This window comes from Daphnia magna, linkage group LG8 (genome assembly GCF_020631705.1).
Source record: "Daphnia magna isolate NIES linkage group LG8, ASM2063170v1.1, whole genome shotgun sequence".
NCBI classification, from domain to species: Eukaryota; Metazoa; Arthropoda; class Branchiopoda; order Diplostraca; family Daphniidae; genus Daphnia; species Daphnia magna.
The window spans coordinates 6254634-6271280 of NC_059189.1; the positions used below are offsets into that span (position 1 = coordinate 6254634).

General features: G+C 42.3%; 1 protein-coding gene across 1 annotated transcript; it reads left to right on the plus strand.

Moving 5' to 3' along the window:
- The first annotated feature begins 305 nt into the window (after nucleotides 1–305).
- LOC116929679 (neurogenic locus protein delta) lies at nucleotides 306–8126 on the plus strand. Its single transcript, XM_045178529.1, has 8 exons — nucleotides 306–1130; nucleotides 1237–1291; nucleotides 2807–3067; nucleotides 4757–4817; nucleotides 4958–5258; nucleotides 5356–5538; nucleotides 5693–6783; nucleotides 7601–8126. The coding sequence occupies exons 1-8, from the start codon at nucleotides 702–704 to the stop codon at nucleotides 7656–7658; spliced, it is 2439 nt and encodes an 812-aa protein (XP_045034464.1). The 5' UTR covers nucleotides 306–701; the 3' UTR covers nucleotides 7659–8126.
- Nucleotides 8127–16647: the final 8521 nt, after the last annotated feature.

Below are 16647 nucleotides of genomic sequence, written 5' to 3' on the forward strand. Positions count from 1 at the left end.
AGGGAGGGGGGGGGGGACCAGCAGCACCCACCGAAGTTTCCGGTTCTGCTTCAGCCATTTCCTTCTCCTTCTGCCCGTGTTTTTTTTGGTTTTTTTTTATTCATTTTTTGTTTTGTCTTTCCCTTTTTTCCTTCTCTCTCTCTCTCTCTCTGTGTGTGTATATGTGCTGTGTTAGCGGTGGAAAGGGAGGAGGGGAGGGACTTTGAGGACTTCCTCCACCTGGCGAGTCAGCAGCGCCGCCCTGGTGGAGGCATCGATCAACGACGGGAAACCACCGTACGGACCGATGGGCCCTTGGTATCGTCAGTTCTTCGCCATCCTCGGCACAAAGTGGACGCACTCGTCCGTTTCTCTCCAATTGATTTTTGTTGTTGACCAGTTTGCGCTCTAAGAGCCTCTGTCAGTTTATTACCAAGTTTCACTTTCTTCACAAAAAAAAAAAATAAATAAATTTTTTTTTAGACCGTGATGATGATGATGGATAATTTCGAGTGACAACCAATCGACACACTTTAGCCTTTTCCCGTAAACCGAATTCTACACTCGCAGTGTGTGTGTGTGTGTGTGTCTGTGATTGTGCGCGCATGTGTGTGTGTGCGCAGTGTAGACCTTAGTGCTGCGTGCGTGAATCTTAAAAAGAAAAAAAGGAAAAAAAGATAAGACAATTTGACCTACGACCTGCCCTGAACTTGCAAATCGCCATGGCTGCGTCGTCATTGATTTCGCTCGTGTGTCTTGTTTTCACCATTTTTTGCTTAGCATCGATGCAAGTGAGCGCGTCTGGCGTGTTCGAATTGCGCTTTGACCGCTTTCAGAATGAGTTGGGCCGCGACGCCAAAGGTCATTGCTGCGACGGATTCAAAACATCGTCGCCGTCCTCTTCGAGCGGAACTGGCGGCCGGTGCAGTGAAGCGTGCCGCACGCAATTTCGGGTCTGCCTCAAGCACTACCAAACGAGCATCGACTTGTCTGGCGTGTGCACTTATGGCGATTTTTCCACACCCGTCCTCGGCGAGAATTCGCTTGATTTTAGCGCCGCTGCCGCTAACAGCTCTTCATCTGTCAACGCCAACAAGGACAACGCCGCCAATGGATACACCGTCCGATTGCCATTCGAATTCTCTTGGCCCGTAAGTTTTTCTTTTTCTCACCTTCCCTCGTCTGGACTTGACACTAATCAAACCAAAAAAAATGGCGCTTTTTTTTGTTTTGTTTTCCTCCCCCTTTTTTTTCTAGGGCACTTTCTCGCTGATCATCGAAGCCTATCACCAGTCATCCAACAAAACTACAGGTAAATCACTCTTTTTTTTTCTTTTAAATAAATCTTTTATTCTTAACTCTTTCCCTTGCAAGTTGACATCTTGCGCGGTCTCGTTTAAGAAAGAAAAAGAAAAAAGTTTCAAATCTTGTGTTTTTACATTTCGGTTTTGGTGGGCGGGGGTGGGAACGGTGGTGGACACGGTGTTACCCGTATATACACAAGTATAGCGCTCTACTCGATAGATATAGCGCGTAGGGGGTGGGGGGGTGCAATCACAAAGTGTGCGCGTCACCCCGCTGCGTTTTTTTTTGTTCTTTCGGTTTCGTCTTGTCCCTAAGATTGAAAACACTTCAATAAAAATTTTCGTTTGTTTCCCACACTTGTCTTTGCGGTCTGGATGTGTCCTGTTGCGTGTGACTTTCTTTTGACTCTATATACAGCTATACAACTGCACGGAAACCGTATTGTTCTTTTGGGCTTCTTATTTTTTTTGTTTTGTTCTTTCACAGTTGATAGATCATGGGGCGGTTTACGTGGGTACGTAAAGGGGTTCTCTTTTTTTTTTGTGTTGTTGTTATATTCCGCTGCCCACCTACACACCAATCGTCTACGTGTAAATGACCGGCTACTTGCGTGGCAGCGCTAACCATGTGAACACACATGCAGCTATAGCTGATGTAGACTTAGACCCCAATTTTTGCGACGGCAAGGCTCGTTGTGTAGTTTAATTAAGATTTCCGGTCGAGCTGACAAGTTTTTCTTTTTTTTTTTTTTTCTTTCTTCCCCTTACTTTTTTTTTTTCGCTTTTTGACGGCTGTACTAGATGGGAAGAGAGTCCATTTTCACGTGGTCCGAGTCGCCCTTTTTCTCTTTAAAGCTAAGCAAAAAGAACCCATTTCTTAATGGGTGAGAGAGGGGGAGTTAGAATTTTTTTTTTTTTTTCTCTCTCGTTCTGTTTCTTTCTAGGTACTCGCACCGTTCTAGTTCACCCGGGGCACTTTCCCATGGTAGTAGATTTTTTTTTTCTAATTCTTTTGTCGTTTTCTTGATACTTTCAGACGACTTGGGGAAGAAGTGTGAACTTCTTACTTTTTTTTCATTTCCCAACCTTTTAAAACAAAAAAGAAAAAGAAGAAAAAAAAATAGGGTGGCCATTTTGGTTACAAATTGAATTTGGTTATGTTGAGCGACTAAAATGCATAATGGGATGTTGTAAAAAATAAAACAAAATCGATACCGTTGTATCTATACGTGTGTGTGTGTGTTCAAGAGGATCTTTTTTTTTTGTGTGTATTTTTTATTTTCCATTTTTTGAAAATGGTCTGGGGGTTCCCATCCGGGCGCCATCTGGCGTCTCTTCCGCTGCCTTGTGAAAAAAAAAAAAAAAAAAAAACTGGGAGATAATCTTGATGCTACCGTAGAGGGCTTCCAGCTATCTATCCATCACCTTCGAAGCAACCATATGCCACTGAGAGAGCTTTAAAAAGGAAAAAAAAAAAGAAAGAACCTTAACTAACTCTTGAATTTCTCGTCTGGATTGAATAGGCAAAGTGCTTGTAATGCAGATGGCCACGCAAAGGTGGATGGATTCGTCGAACGCGTGGAAAGCCGATTCTTATTCGGACGCGGATGGATTGCACGCGCTCAACTACAGCTATCGGGTGAAATGCGACGAGCATTATTACGGCGACGGATGCGCTAACCTCTGCCGGCCCCGCGATGACAAATTCGGCCACTACACCTGTTCGGAACCGAGCGGCGACAAGGTGTGCCTCCCCGGCTGGAGCGGCGAGTACTGCAGCAAAGGTAAAAACAACATCAACAATCGAAAAAAAAAAAAAACGAAATTGAATAAACAAACTAATTGACTAAAAATAAACTCCCCTCCCCCCCCACTTTCCTTAAATGAACTCGATGACTGAGATAGAGCTCGTCTGGTTCCTCTGTTGATGGCTCATGTTACCGAACCGTCTTGGGCGCTTCCTTCCTTTCTCTTTTGGTTTTTCCCCTCCCTCCTCCCCCCCATCTCCTTCTCTCTGTCGCCATATCCGTGGGAATTTTGACATCTTTGGTCGATCATCGTTTCCCTCTAACGACGAATCAGATGGCTGTCTTCTTTCTTTTATTTTCTTTTTTTTATCAACTTATCGACCCAAGTTGGATGTTGCTGTAGTTGTTGTTGTTGTCTTCTTCCTTCCATCCTGGAACGGTAGTTGGGAGTCTCTGCTGTTTTCGTATGCGTGTGTGTGTGTGTGACTATCTGTCTGTCTGTTCCCTGCCGTTTTGATGGAAGCGGTTGGTAGTCAACCTGCAGCCTCATTCTCATGCCCGTTAAAGGGGGGAAAAAAAAGAAAGAAAAGAAGAAGAAGATATACCCAATGGTGGTCACCTTTGACCCGCCTTCAACCTCCTGGGGGTTATGTGGTCGGGATCTGGCTGCGGATGGATAGCAGCTCAGGGGACAGGTAACCGGTTGGCATCACGCAATCATGATATTGTGCTAACCGTGCGCGCTCTTCTTTGTTGTTGTTGTTGTTGTTGAAGAGAAAACAACTGAAAAGAAAAGAAGCGCAAGGGAAGAAGATTCGTGGCTTAATTTCTTCTGGCAATCGCTAGATATGATCACCATCATTGGAAAATATGATTAATCTCTTATCATGTGTGAATTGTCATGATTTGGGAAGGAGGAAGAAGGAGGAAGAAGGCGGAGAAAAGGAGGAGGGGGGCTTCTTGAAGTTTTTTTTTTTTTTTCCCACCGTCTAAAGGTGTTGTGGGTAGACGGGGAATGGGGGGTTCCTAACAGTTGGTTGCCGCTTTGTGTGTTCACGGAGCTTCCCTTCTGCGCTCAGTCTTCCCTTCTTTTTTCTTCTTCTTCTATTCTATTATTTCTCCCCCTCATTTTCTCCCTCGCCCCTCTCTCTCTCTCTCCGTCTTACCAGTTTTAAGGGGGAAGGGGGGTTGCATCTGCCACTTGGGTCGATCGGGTCACCATCTGCCCCTTCTCACTTGGCTATGCCTGTTTGTATGTGTGTGTGTGTGTGTGTGTGTGTGTGTGTAAGGGAACATCTGCACTAGTTTTTAAAAACCCCCGTATACGTTTGTGACGCTTCTATGCGACCACGTCGGGTAGCCCGCAGCTGTAGCCATTTAAATCCATGTCAAAAGAAACTGCGAGAAGGGTGTCTGCACTCTGTTGGATCACATTGTGATAATAGGGTGGGGTAGGGTGGCGAGAGTGGAGGGGATGCAACAGTTGAGGTACTGCGCAAGAGCATTGGAACCATTCACCTGGAAACGGTACATCATTGGACAGATCCCACGCTTCTTTTCTGCTGTCTCTCTCTCTCTCTCTCTTTCTCTCTCTTTATTATTATTACTATAATATTTTTTTTTTGTTATTATAATCCCATTTAATTCCATGCTATTGAATCGTCTTATAGTTTTGCCAGTTCTTAAAACTAAAAATTCTTTTGCTTTTGTTATCGATTTTTATAGCCATCTGCTTGCCTGGATGCCACGACGAGCACGGCTTCTGCAACGATCCCAACGAATGCCTGTAAGTTTTCACATTCTATTTTCTACTGCCTCTTACGTGTTTCGATTGGCGATTCATCGCTCTTAATTTGATCCAAATTGTATCCGATTTTATTTATATTTTATATTTTCCTTTTCCCTTTTCCCTTTTCTGCTGCACAGATGCAAATTGGGATGGCAAGGCAAATTGTGCGACCAATGCATTCGCTACCCGGGCTGCCTGCACGGATCGTGCCAACAACCGTGGCAGTGCTATTGCAACGAAGGTTGGGGCGGTTTGTTTTGCAATCAAGATCTCAACTACTGCACCAATCACAAGCCCTGCAAGAACGGCGGCACCTGTTTCAACACGGGTCAGGGCTCCTACACCTGTACCTGCTCTGCCGAGTACACCGGAACCGATTGCGAGTTGGTCAAAGATGATTGCACTGTCATTCCGTGCCTCAACGGTGGAACCTGTTCGGTAAGTGGATTTTTATTGTTTGTTTTTTTGTCGTTGTTACTCTTTGACGAGCAAGGCATTTATTTATTCCAAAAACCAAATCTCATTTGTTATGCAGGGCGAAACAAATGCTACGTGCAACTGCCCGACGGGATTTCACGGACGCCGCTGCGAAACTTCTACACAGCAGACATGCACCGACAATCCATGCCTTCATGGTGCCACCTGCGTGGACACGACCGACAAGGGCTACATGTGCCTCTGCCCCGATGGTTTTGATGGCGCCAACTGCGGCCACCAGGTAAACAAAAACAAACAAAAAAAAAAACGATCGGCTAGCACCGTTCGATTTTTTCATTGAATTAGATTGTAGGGAACACATTTAAACACACCAAAGTACCTATATACTGACCAACTGTTTCTTTTCGATTTGTTTTTGAAAAAAAAAAAAAAAGGTGGATGACTGCGCTGTGAATCGGTGCCAAAATGGCGGCTCTTGTGTCGACAAGGTGAACGGTTTCAAATGTATATGCCCAGCGGGTTTTACGGGCCCACTGTGCCAGACGGACATCGATGACTGCCAAACGGATAATCCGTGCCTGAACGGAGGCTCGTGCGCCGACCTGGTCAATTCGTTCCGCTGCCTCTGCGTGCCGGGCTTCACTGGCTCGTTGTGCCAAACGAACGTGGACGATTGCCTGACGAAGCCGTGCTCGAATGGCGGCCAGTGCCACGATCTAGTGAATGACTTCCGTTGCACTTGCAAGCCGGGCTTCGCCGGCAAAGATTGCAGCCAAGAAGTGAACGAGTGCTCTAGCCGGCCGTGCCTCAACGGCGCCACTTGCATCGACCGAATCAACGAATACAAGTGCGTCTGCCCGCGCGGCTACTCGGGCTTGCGATGCGAGCGCTCTGCTGCCGCGGCCAAACTCAACGCAACGGCACCGACTGTGCTCGGCAGCGCTTCCCGCTTGAGCAACGTGCCCTCGGACGCTTCGCTGTCTGTCGCCCAAATCGTCATGATCGCCACCATTTCGACGGCCGTCCCTCTGATCGCCATCGTGTCCTGCGTGGTCATCGTTTGCCTCAAGAAACGCCGTCAAAAGGAACAAATGCGATCGGACGAAGAGGCCCGGCGTCAAAACGAGCAGAATGTCGTCCACTCCATCAGCAAGAAGATGGACAAGATGGACAAATGCTTGGAGGAGCACCGGATCATCAACACGCTGGACTTCCCCTCGACCGGCAAAGGCAAGGCCATCAACGAGCCGGACTACGCTGTCGTCCAAACGAAGGACGTGTCGCCTCACCACCACCACCAGCAGCAGCAACAGCAACAACAACAGCAGCAGCAGCAGCAACAACAACAGTACAACATCCACCGAACGAGCAAAGCGCTCAACGTGGAAACGTTCAACAGCGACAAGCTGCTGAACTCGTCCTCTTGTCAATCGAAGGAGGTGATTTCGAGTTGCGAACCAACTTACGTCACGCTGGACAAGAGACTGTCGGTCACGCCCAGCGTCACGTGTTCATCTTCGCCGAGGTAAACATAACATTTCTCATCGTCTTTATTTGAGTTATTTCAATGCCATAAGCTCTATTGTTTCTTTGCGCCATTACCATTAGGGTAGTTGCCTTTTTTTCTTTTTCTTTTTCTTTTCTTTATCTGGTGCCCCTTTTTAAATAAGAAATCACGCACACACACACACACTGGGGTTTAGTGGTTTTTCGAGGGTGGCTAATATACCGGGGCAGCTGGAAGCCTTTCCAATGCCCTGGAGCACTAGTTTTTTTGTTTTTGGTTTTTGGTTTTATATACCTCCTATTGCACACTGCAGAGGCCGTGAAGAAAAGACACACAAAACACACTAGACGACTGTTGAACCACAAACACCGGAAGCTCGTACTCTCTTTAGTTTTTTTCTTTTCTTATTCTTTGGCTCCATTCCTTTTCTTCTTACGCGCGCGCACATACATGCACACACACCGACGTACACGCGACTATATAGACGAGAGAGAGAGAGAGAGAGAGAGAGAGAGAGAGAGAGACAGGATGTGAAGTTGCCTCGAGCTTATCCCGCCGGGCGAGATTTTGATTTGATTTTGTTTCTTATACTTTTTTTGTTTTTTTTTTTGTTCTTTTTTACTCGTTCGCCTTCAAGTGCGAGGATTTTGGCTGGCGGCTATAAAGTACTAGACACAAATCCGGTGGTTGTTGCATTACGTGAAAGCAACAAAAAAATGTGTGTGTGTGTGTGTATATATAGCGTTGACTAGTGTGAGAAATGGCCTCCAGCTTTTTGATTCCAAAATCTAATTTGCCCTTTTTTTTTATTGTTTTTTTTCTTTTCTTTATCCAGTGAACACAAACGACCGTTTCCCTTGCAGCATGAAGATGTCCTCGCAACATCGGTCTGAGAGTCGTCGAGCGAATTGTTTTCTCCACTTGCAACATGACGAACGTTTCATATAATTTGCCTCACAAATATTCTTTTTTTTTTCTTTGCCTATTTTTGAAAATAGTTGTTGATTTGTCTTTGAATGTCTTTATTCTTATTTTTTTGCTACGTTTTTCCCTTTTTTTATATTTTTGTCCGCACACAGTCCAAAGAGACCAAAATCATTTTTGATTTTTTTTTCCCTACCCTGTGTCCTAATTCTCCAACCTATTCAGTCCCTCAACTCTCCACCGACTATCTAATTTTCCCCTCAGACGAGAAACGGGACATGATCCTCCGGATACTTGTTTACTATTACGAATACTATTAATTATTATTATTTGCTGGTTTATTAATTTTTTTTTTCTTTTTGTTCTCAACCTGTTCTGACACAATGTGTGATATGTTTTATGTCGTGAACTTACAACTACACAGATGTTTCACCCAACTCTTCTTTTTTTTTCTTTCTCTCTCTCTCTATCTCTCTCTCTCTCTCTTCGTTTTTCTGAAAATAATTTTTTGTTACATCTATCTATCAATCCAACCCCTAACCCCCAAAACTCCTCCGGAACGAATTGAGGATCTCAGGACGAAATGAACCAATTCTTATTTTTTTTTCTTTCTTTATGACCTTTTTCTCCGCGGAATTAATTATTATTATAGTTTTTCCCCCCCTTCTTTTTCGAATTTTTTGTAAACTAAACGCTTTATATTATTATTATATTATCTGATGGAGAGTCGAGTCTGACTTCATGTTTCCATCTCTCCAGTACGTGTTCGTGAATGTTTTCTCTTTTTTTTTCCATTTTTTTTTTGTCTGTTGTGCTAAGTCATCTTTTTTTTTTCTTCTTCTTCTCTCGTTTACTCCCACCCCCCTAAAGCCGCTTAATTGCGATAACGAGCAAGCAAAAAAACATGATGGCCCAACAATTGCAACAAGAAAAAAAAATGTTGTAATTCAGTTGTGGCAGACTAATTAGCTCTCGTTGCTATGTAAAGTCAATGTCAGTCTTTATCAGAGGTATGCCCAATGTATTTCTTGTATGTAGTTTTTTTTTTCTTTTCTTTTCTTTGTTGTACATACGAGTCACAAGAGTGCGTGAGTGAAAAACAAACGAAACATTTGGATTAAATAATATCAAAAAAGAATACAAAGATGCCACAATGTGTAAACAAATGGCTCGATCGCATTATTATTATAATTTTTTTTTTTTATTATTGGAGGCCCACCAATTTTTTTTTTTTCTTTTTTTGTTCTTGGCTTAACGATTTCTTCGGTTTTTTGTTTTTGTTGGTCACAAGTAAACGGAGACGAGGAACGCTGTGCGTGGTGGAGGTCCGCATTTTTATCGGTACGATCCACTTGAGAGACGACGAGGAATACCAGGGAAAGGTTCTCGAGTGCTCGGAGCACAGGGTGGTCCTGGTCCATCTTCCTATAACACACAGCAGGAACAATGGTGCACGTCGCATACTCGCACTTGGTCCTCCCATGTTTTGTTTGTCGTTTCACTTTATTTTTTGTTTTGTTTTGTTGTTTTTTTCCATATTTTTCCCTATCGAAAAAGAAAAGAAAAAAATGAAAATAAAAATAAAAGAGGAACAAAACAAAAGACAACCAAAAATGTACGTATTCCGACGTCTCTGTTCTAATGCTAGGAAATTCCAACGGTATCATATCTTGGAAATCATATTCTCGAAGAACGCATACCGTGTTTGAATGCGGAACCGTGGAAATGTAAGCAACCCCCTCGGTCGTTAAGCTTCTCCTCTTACAAAGGCCATGCCGATATCATTCAATCCAAGTGTGTAGAGGACAGCTCGGGTGAAGACTTTTTTTTTTTCCCTTCAAGTCAAGCAGGCTAAAAGTCTATCGGCGTACGTGGAATATCGTTAGCCAAGGTGCTGTAATTTTGGTAAGACGTCGGTGGTGCGGCCAGCGGTGGGAAACCAGGCGGAAGTGTGTTGACCGCGCCAGCCCGACGACTGTGAGCCAATCGTCGAACGATAAAAGATCGATCGTTTGAATGGGCCACTAATTTTGTGTCGTAACTTACCCACGTCCGGTGAAGTGTTTTTTTTTTTTTTCTTTTCTTTTTTCTTTTTTTCTTTTTAGAAACAATAAAAAGAAAGCACGCTGAGCACCTTGAACCGCTGAGGGTGGCGCCATCGTTCCCTACTCTGTTTGTTATTTTTCGCCTCCTTCACCGAATTGCTATTTCATAACTGGATTATTTCTACCGTCAGACGCCTCGCGCCTGTACCTCACTAACTCCCCCCCTCACTTTTTGCCAGTCTGTCGATCATTTTCTATTTCCCTTTTAGTTGTATTATAAAACGAACCTATATACTTTTGCATGATGCCCACACTCGACGTATAAAAGAAAAATCAGCTTTTTGAAACGATGTCGTTGTTGTTTTTTTTTTTGCCGAGTGAGTCACGCCGAGTCGCCGAGAATCGGCTGAATCGATATCAATTCCCGTCCAGTCATTCGGTGTAATGCACGAGGACGATCCGACTGTTCGTTATTGCAGTGGAGATCAGTCCAACCAAGCGCGTCGTCCATAGCATTGTAAAAAAAAGGAAAAAAAAACAAAAATGATATTACAAACTTCATAAAACGCTATGAAGTAGGGAAGGTAGTAGAGAGAGTCGAGACAGTGCACCTCTTTTGTTATGTCCTTGAATTACAACTGGATGGATCAGCATAAAGACTTGTGCAGGGTAAAAAAACGAAAAAAACGGGCAGAAGGGCAGCACGAAAACAACACACAGAGATGGAGTGAGAGAGAGAGAGTCTACAAGGAAACGCCGTGTGGCGTGTCCGTTCCACCTGGTTTATCAAGCAACGTATAGATATAATGCAGTCCCCCCCACCCCACTCGAGTTATCTCTCCCTGATGCCTCTCTCTCTGCCTCGGCAATGGAAGCATTCCTTCTTTTTATTTTTTTTTGTTTTCTTTTTCGACGTCAAGTTGCTCCAGCTTCGAAATCATCGTCCTCCTCTGCCTCTTCCTCTCTCCTCCTTTCCGTTCTGTACAAGTTCTGTTTCGCTTTACTGATCTTCTGCCATTCCAGAATCGGAAAACCGGAGATCGAAATGCTGTATTTATCTTGGCCACCTCTTTCTTCCTATATATAGAGTTGTTATTGTCTAGTATAAACATTCTTTCTTGTAGGCTGCTGGCATCCGTTGGTAAGTAAAGGGGGCAAATGAATTTACCGTCCAGCAGGCTGATTTCAAAAACAAAAAACAAAACAAAAAAATAATCCAATGGTATAGGATGCCATAAAAAAAAGTCAACCGTGTCACGAATGCCATCCAATGAAATTTCCGTGTCTATATAGTGCGAGTAAAGTTCTCTGGGTGATCTGCTGAATAGGAAAAAAGAAAACGAAACTATTTAGATGGAGCTGTCCGATCGGCTAATTGAGCGGAACAGACGACCCAGCGAGTGCTACGTTTCAAAGCGAAACTCAATATTTCTGTCGATATACTGCACATGTATACTATATCTATACTGTTCATATATACATTTATTTGTTATTTTTTATTTTACCTTGGATTTTTCGTTTTAATAATATGAATATTTACAGCAGCAGCTACCGGGGAACGGAAAGCGGACGATGAGCAATAAAATGCAACTTGTTCTTTCCCTTTTCTCTCTCTCTCTCTCTCTCTCTCTCGACAGAAGTTTTATTTTCTTTAACCCGTAAACCCAAGCCTCCGAATGACGAGTCTTTCAAAAAGTGAGCGTGACGGCTCATTTTATCCGCAGTCGAGAGCTGGACCAGTCACAAAAATGCCTGTCCCTCAATATAGAAGGAAAGAAAAAAAAAAAAAAAGAAAAAAAAAGGTTGAACATTAAGATATTTTGTTGTCCATATAAACGCCTAGCAGCTACTGGAACACATCTTCTTCACAGAAGCAAAGGCCTAAAAAGTCTCATTTCTCCCTTTTGACTATATATATGTACTGTATATATATATATTTTTTTCTTCTTCCTTTTCCCTAGTAGTCTATACCCTTAGGTAGCACTAGCCGGTCTCTGAGTTACTTACTTGTTTTCTACAGGTAAAACGGCAGGAAATAAGAAGGCAGACGTGGAGGAGGAGGAGGAAGGGGGGGGGGGAGAGAGAAGAAGAAAAGAAGCCATCGACTTGTAACTTCGTTACGGTCGATTATCCTCTGAGGAAACTTTCCAGTTGTAACCTTCTTGTTTAATAGGTTTCTTTTGCTAGCTCTTGTCAAGCTCTTCTCTCTCCCTTTTTTTCTTTTTTTTTTTTATCTTTTTTCTTTTTTTCTTGTTGTTCTTCAAAAGCTAACAACAAAATAGATTTCTCTCCTCTCTAAGCTACGGAGTCTCTGTCGGTTACGGAGCGACCATTTCTATAGTTTATTGGTACTGTCATCAGCTTCTTAGTAACTACCTGTCTTCGAAGCGTGAGAAACAATTCATACCCGATGGTCTCATTCCGATCAGTCAGAAATGGCGCGAAATAAGAAATGGCGGCCCGGTGACAATCCTTCTCGCGTGCTCTTCCTCTCCTCTCGCTTTTGATAGACAGACCGTGCAACAGGAAGATAATAACAATAAAAATATAATAGCCATCACACAATCAATGCGTGCTGTTCCTTGCCGAATGTCGCGATCCGCTCTTAAAAGCTTGGCGAATCGCGAATCGCCCAAATGGATTCGGGAACACGCAGACTTGATCGAAGACGGCAATCTATGGTTCACTTTCTTGTTGGAAACTATACCCTCCGAATTCGGAGTGGTCGCCATTTTGACGCGTGACATTAGCGCACGGTGTGTTCTCTTCGACCAAACTATATAAGAATGCTGAAAGCGGAAAATTGTGCTGATTGCTGAAGAACGCTGAAAAGAGGACAAACTAAGAGTTGAATACAGACATCCAAATGTTGGAAAGAAGCCATCGAGCTACCGTAAGGTCATCTTTTTAAAAAATCTAAAGCAATCCAGTATACAGTCTTTCAGGTGAGGGTTATAGGAGGGGAGACAAAGGGAACTACAGAAGAAGGAGTGTGCCGAAAGGCCGAAGGTTTGTGATCGCCGAAAAAGCAGAGGGGAAACAAAAAAAAAAAAAAAATTTTAACTCACAAAGTTTTATGGTACCCAGAGAAGAGAAGACGGGGGCATCAGAGGCTGTACATATATTTTTACTGGTTTTGGACACTGCTTCTTAGATGGCTTTTTCATCTTCTCTCATTCAAGTATTTACCGGGTTTTTAACTGTAGAGAATAACCACCTAACGGGAAGGCAAAGTACACCCTGTCGTCTGTCTCTCTATGGGCTCTCTCTCTCTCTCTCTCTTTCTCTCTGGATGCGTTAAAATCCGTATCACGGGCTTCGGCGTATGTTTTCCATCGGATTCCGATTCGGATGATTTACCAGTGATTTGAACTATTTCACAGTTAAATCAGCAGCTTAGGCCATTTTCTTTGGAAGGTATGTCTTGGAAGTCACGCATATCATTCGAACGTTCACAAGTGAAGTGCTTCCTTCCTCTACTATCGTCAATAACTTTGGAAATAGTTTTCCGTCTTCTAACACAAAAGGGATTCGTAGCCTGAAATGAACGAGAACAGGCGGAAAATGGATGAATGCACACCAGTCATGCCTAAACTCGATGTCTAAAGGAAAGATAGAAATCTACCGGTGATGCCTTTATGCTCTTCCTCCCGAGATCTACGCTACTTTCAAACCCACGATATGGTCGAATTTAATATAATATGGAAAGTAGACATTGATCATATGTCTAAGATATATGCGCTAAGCTTTCGTCTATTGATTTGGGTACGCTTCCCCGTTGAAATTCATAAAATAAAAAAAATTTTGATTAGAAAAGCAGGTCTTTGTAATATGGTGTCATACCTTCTAAAAGCATTCATATTGTTTTTATTTTTCGTCATTTTTTTTCCTTCTCTTTTTTTAAATAATTAAATTATCCTTTCAGTTGAATGGATAATCCATGAATAAACAATTACACCACCTATACTAATGCTGATGCTGTCGTAAATCAAATGATTAACTACGCCGCACGTAAACGTTTTCAGGTCAATAAGAGAACCCGCTATTACACAACAGTGTAAAGTTACAATGTAACAGTATATATTTCGCTTAATTCTGCTGGTAGTCTTGCGAAAAGAGCTACACCGCACTTGAATTTAGTCAAGAAGTTATTGATTTTCATCAAATTTAATCGAGCACACACAGTTGAATGAGTTTCATTTTTGTTTTTTTCTTATACACAACGATGCCCATAAATATACGCAATCACACAGGAAGCTTATTGGAAAAGAATAAATAGGCTAACAAACAAAATTTCCACGCTAGCCTATAGTATGACAGAATTGAAGTAACGATGTAATACATGGCTGTTTATTGCTTTTCCAGTGCCGGTGAACTTAAACTGAGCCCAACACATGATTATTAGTCTATACCTAGATTTAGAAGACGAGATTTCAACACATTTTGATCGTCGCATAGAACTTCACGCTTTCCAATCAGAAAGAGGTTTCTGTATACCGCGTGTAAAGAACAATTGAAATAACAAATTTCATGCAGTCGATTTCTATCGACATCTCTTTAGTGTACTTGTAGTAAACTTTAAACACTGCCTGATCTATATTGGTTTCAAGGACTTGATGGCCATTTTACGCCCTAGCACGGTCTTTTTTCGGTACTGATCAAAAGCACGAACTCCATTTATGCATCCAATCAAAAGTGAAACCGAAAAAATAAATGCGGGACGACCATTGTCGTAAGCCAGACGTGACATGGTCCAAAGCATAAAACGATATACAATAAGGGACCGGTATGATAAATTCTGATCGGATTATGACAAGAGATAAAATGACTTTAATTGCAGAGAGGGATATGAAAGAACTGCGCTTTCACCATTCTACGACCATATCAAGCTATAAAATTTTTAAATCGTCTAGACTGAATAGCTCATTTTTTCCGAAAGTAATAGGTAGCAATATGGCAGAGGGCTAGGCATCGGGCGTATTGCTGACATACCTACATCCAATACGGAGTCTAGGTGCCGTTGTGGACGAAAAAAAAAATTTTACCTTAAATGTTGACCGTCAGGTATCTGTCAGTCGCATCGTACCAACTTTATATGATGTTTTACAACTAACAAAAGGGACGCGAAGAAGGAGGGGTGGGGGGTGGGAGGACGAAAAACTTTCGAACACCATACAACCATAGAGATACGGAGAGCATCATGTGACCTGGAGACTCACAAGTAAGGTCTTTCATGTTGTTGTTGTTGCATCCATCTCAGCCCAATACGTTTAAGGGGAGATGCCGATCAAGGGTCTAATCAACACTCACGGCCCCATTCGAGCAGCTACCAAGTAACGGACCGACGGTACGTTCCACGTAGCGCAGTTGACAAAGCTCAAAGAAAGGCCATCTCGTTGACGATCCCTACTCTAAAAATTTATGTCAGGCCTGCTGCCTTTGTTATTGACCTGATCACTTGAGTACCTTCGGCAAGTGGCGGCATTAGCGCCTACTCATAAGGCACCTTTTCGTGCCGCCGCCATCAATGTTATTTTTACCATTGGCCTTTTCAAAAAATATCTGGATGGCTGGACATAATATATTAATTGCTTTACGTCTAGTTTCCTTTCACTTACGAAAGTATGTGTAGTTCTCCTATAAAAATGTACGCCAAACTCATTAATATTTACGTAGGAGGCCACAATTTTCTTACAATGTTTGGCCACCTATTATCGAGTATAATTACTACAAAATCGAGAAAAACCACAGCTACGCAAAACTTAAATTAACTCTACTTTTTATAATAGCACGACGTTTACAAAAACACAAGTGCTCCTTTTACATAATAGAACTTGGTTTGTAACTGCTAAGAGCTGAACATCGTTGCTAGCAACACCAAATTTCTCATAAATCTTTATGAGTTTAAAGCTCTAACATGATGTAACAGCGATGAGCTTCCATTTAATCAACGAAAGGCCGATGCAGACATTTCATCTGAACACTTCTTAGGGTGACTTCTCATAATCCGAATTTGATACACGTTGTATCACCTGTGAAGAACAGCAATTTCGTTAAGTTTGTAGGCAGTTTCGTTGCATTAACAAGAATTACGTAGAATTTCTCAAACCTTTTCGTTTTCTTTTTTACTTGCGAAACTACTGGCCGCACCAGAGACTTTCCAGAAAAGGGATTTTAAGGCCTGTTGAAACTTAGATCCATACACCAGGATCAAGGAAATTCCCCAATTGGTGGTCACGGAAGGATAATCAATTAATATATGGAATACTATCTAATAATACATATAATAATTGCTTAAGGATAACTAAATTAACGATTCAGAATTGCTTTGATGGTATTTTTCTTTTCGGCTATTTTACATATCGAAAAAAGTCGCATCGTTTTTCCAAGCATGTCCGAAAGCGCAAATTTCCTGTAACGATCTGTGTAGATGAAAAAAAAAAAAAATAAATTTATTTGATTTCCTACGTAGATGATGAAATTAAAAAAATTAAATAAAATACGTGGCTCCGTAGTAATTGAATCTGGATTTCTAGTTTGTCACGCCTTTTGAATTTTCGCTTCATGAATTAGCGTTATTGGAAATTAGATAGTTACAGATAAAAAAAAACCGTAACCCTCCTTCTAAACGAGGTTTCACTCATAACCTGGTACCGGACTGTAATTTTCCGATGGGGATTCTATCGAAACTCTTAGGTACACAACTTTTTACCATACCCTTCTACGGAACACCAAATTATACGGAAAGCCAAATTACCCTCTTTTTCCAGGACCTCGGGTAAGTACGTAACGCCAAATGACCTCTTAAATTTTCAGCATCTCGGAGAAGGCTATTTATTTATTTGGTTTTTGCTGAAAATAATCACCAACCAACACGTTATCTAGCGGCCACGATTTAAACCTTTATGGAAAT

Excerpts from the sequence above, each read along its gene's own strand:
- LOC116929679 (XM_045178529.1), top strand. The coding sequence starts at position 702 with ATGGCTGCGTCGTCATTGATTTCGCTCGTGTGTCTTGTTTTCACCATT. Across the intron at positions 4,818-4,957 it reads AACGATCCCAACGAATGCCT|ATGCAAATTGGGATGGCAAG; the intron begins GTAAGTTTTCAC and ends TCTGCTGCACAG. Across the intron at positions 5,259-5,355 it reads TCAACGGTGGAACCTGTTCG|GGCGAAACAAATGCTACGTG; the intron begins GTAAGTGGATTT and ends TTTGTTATGCAG.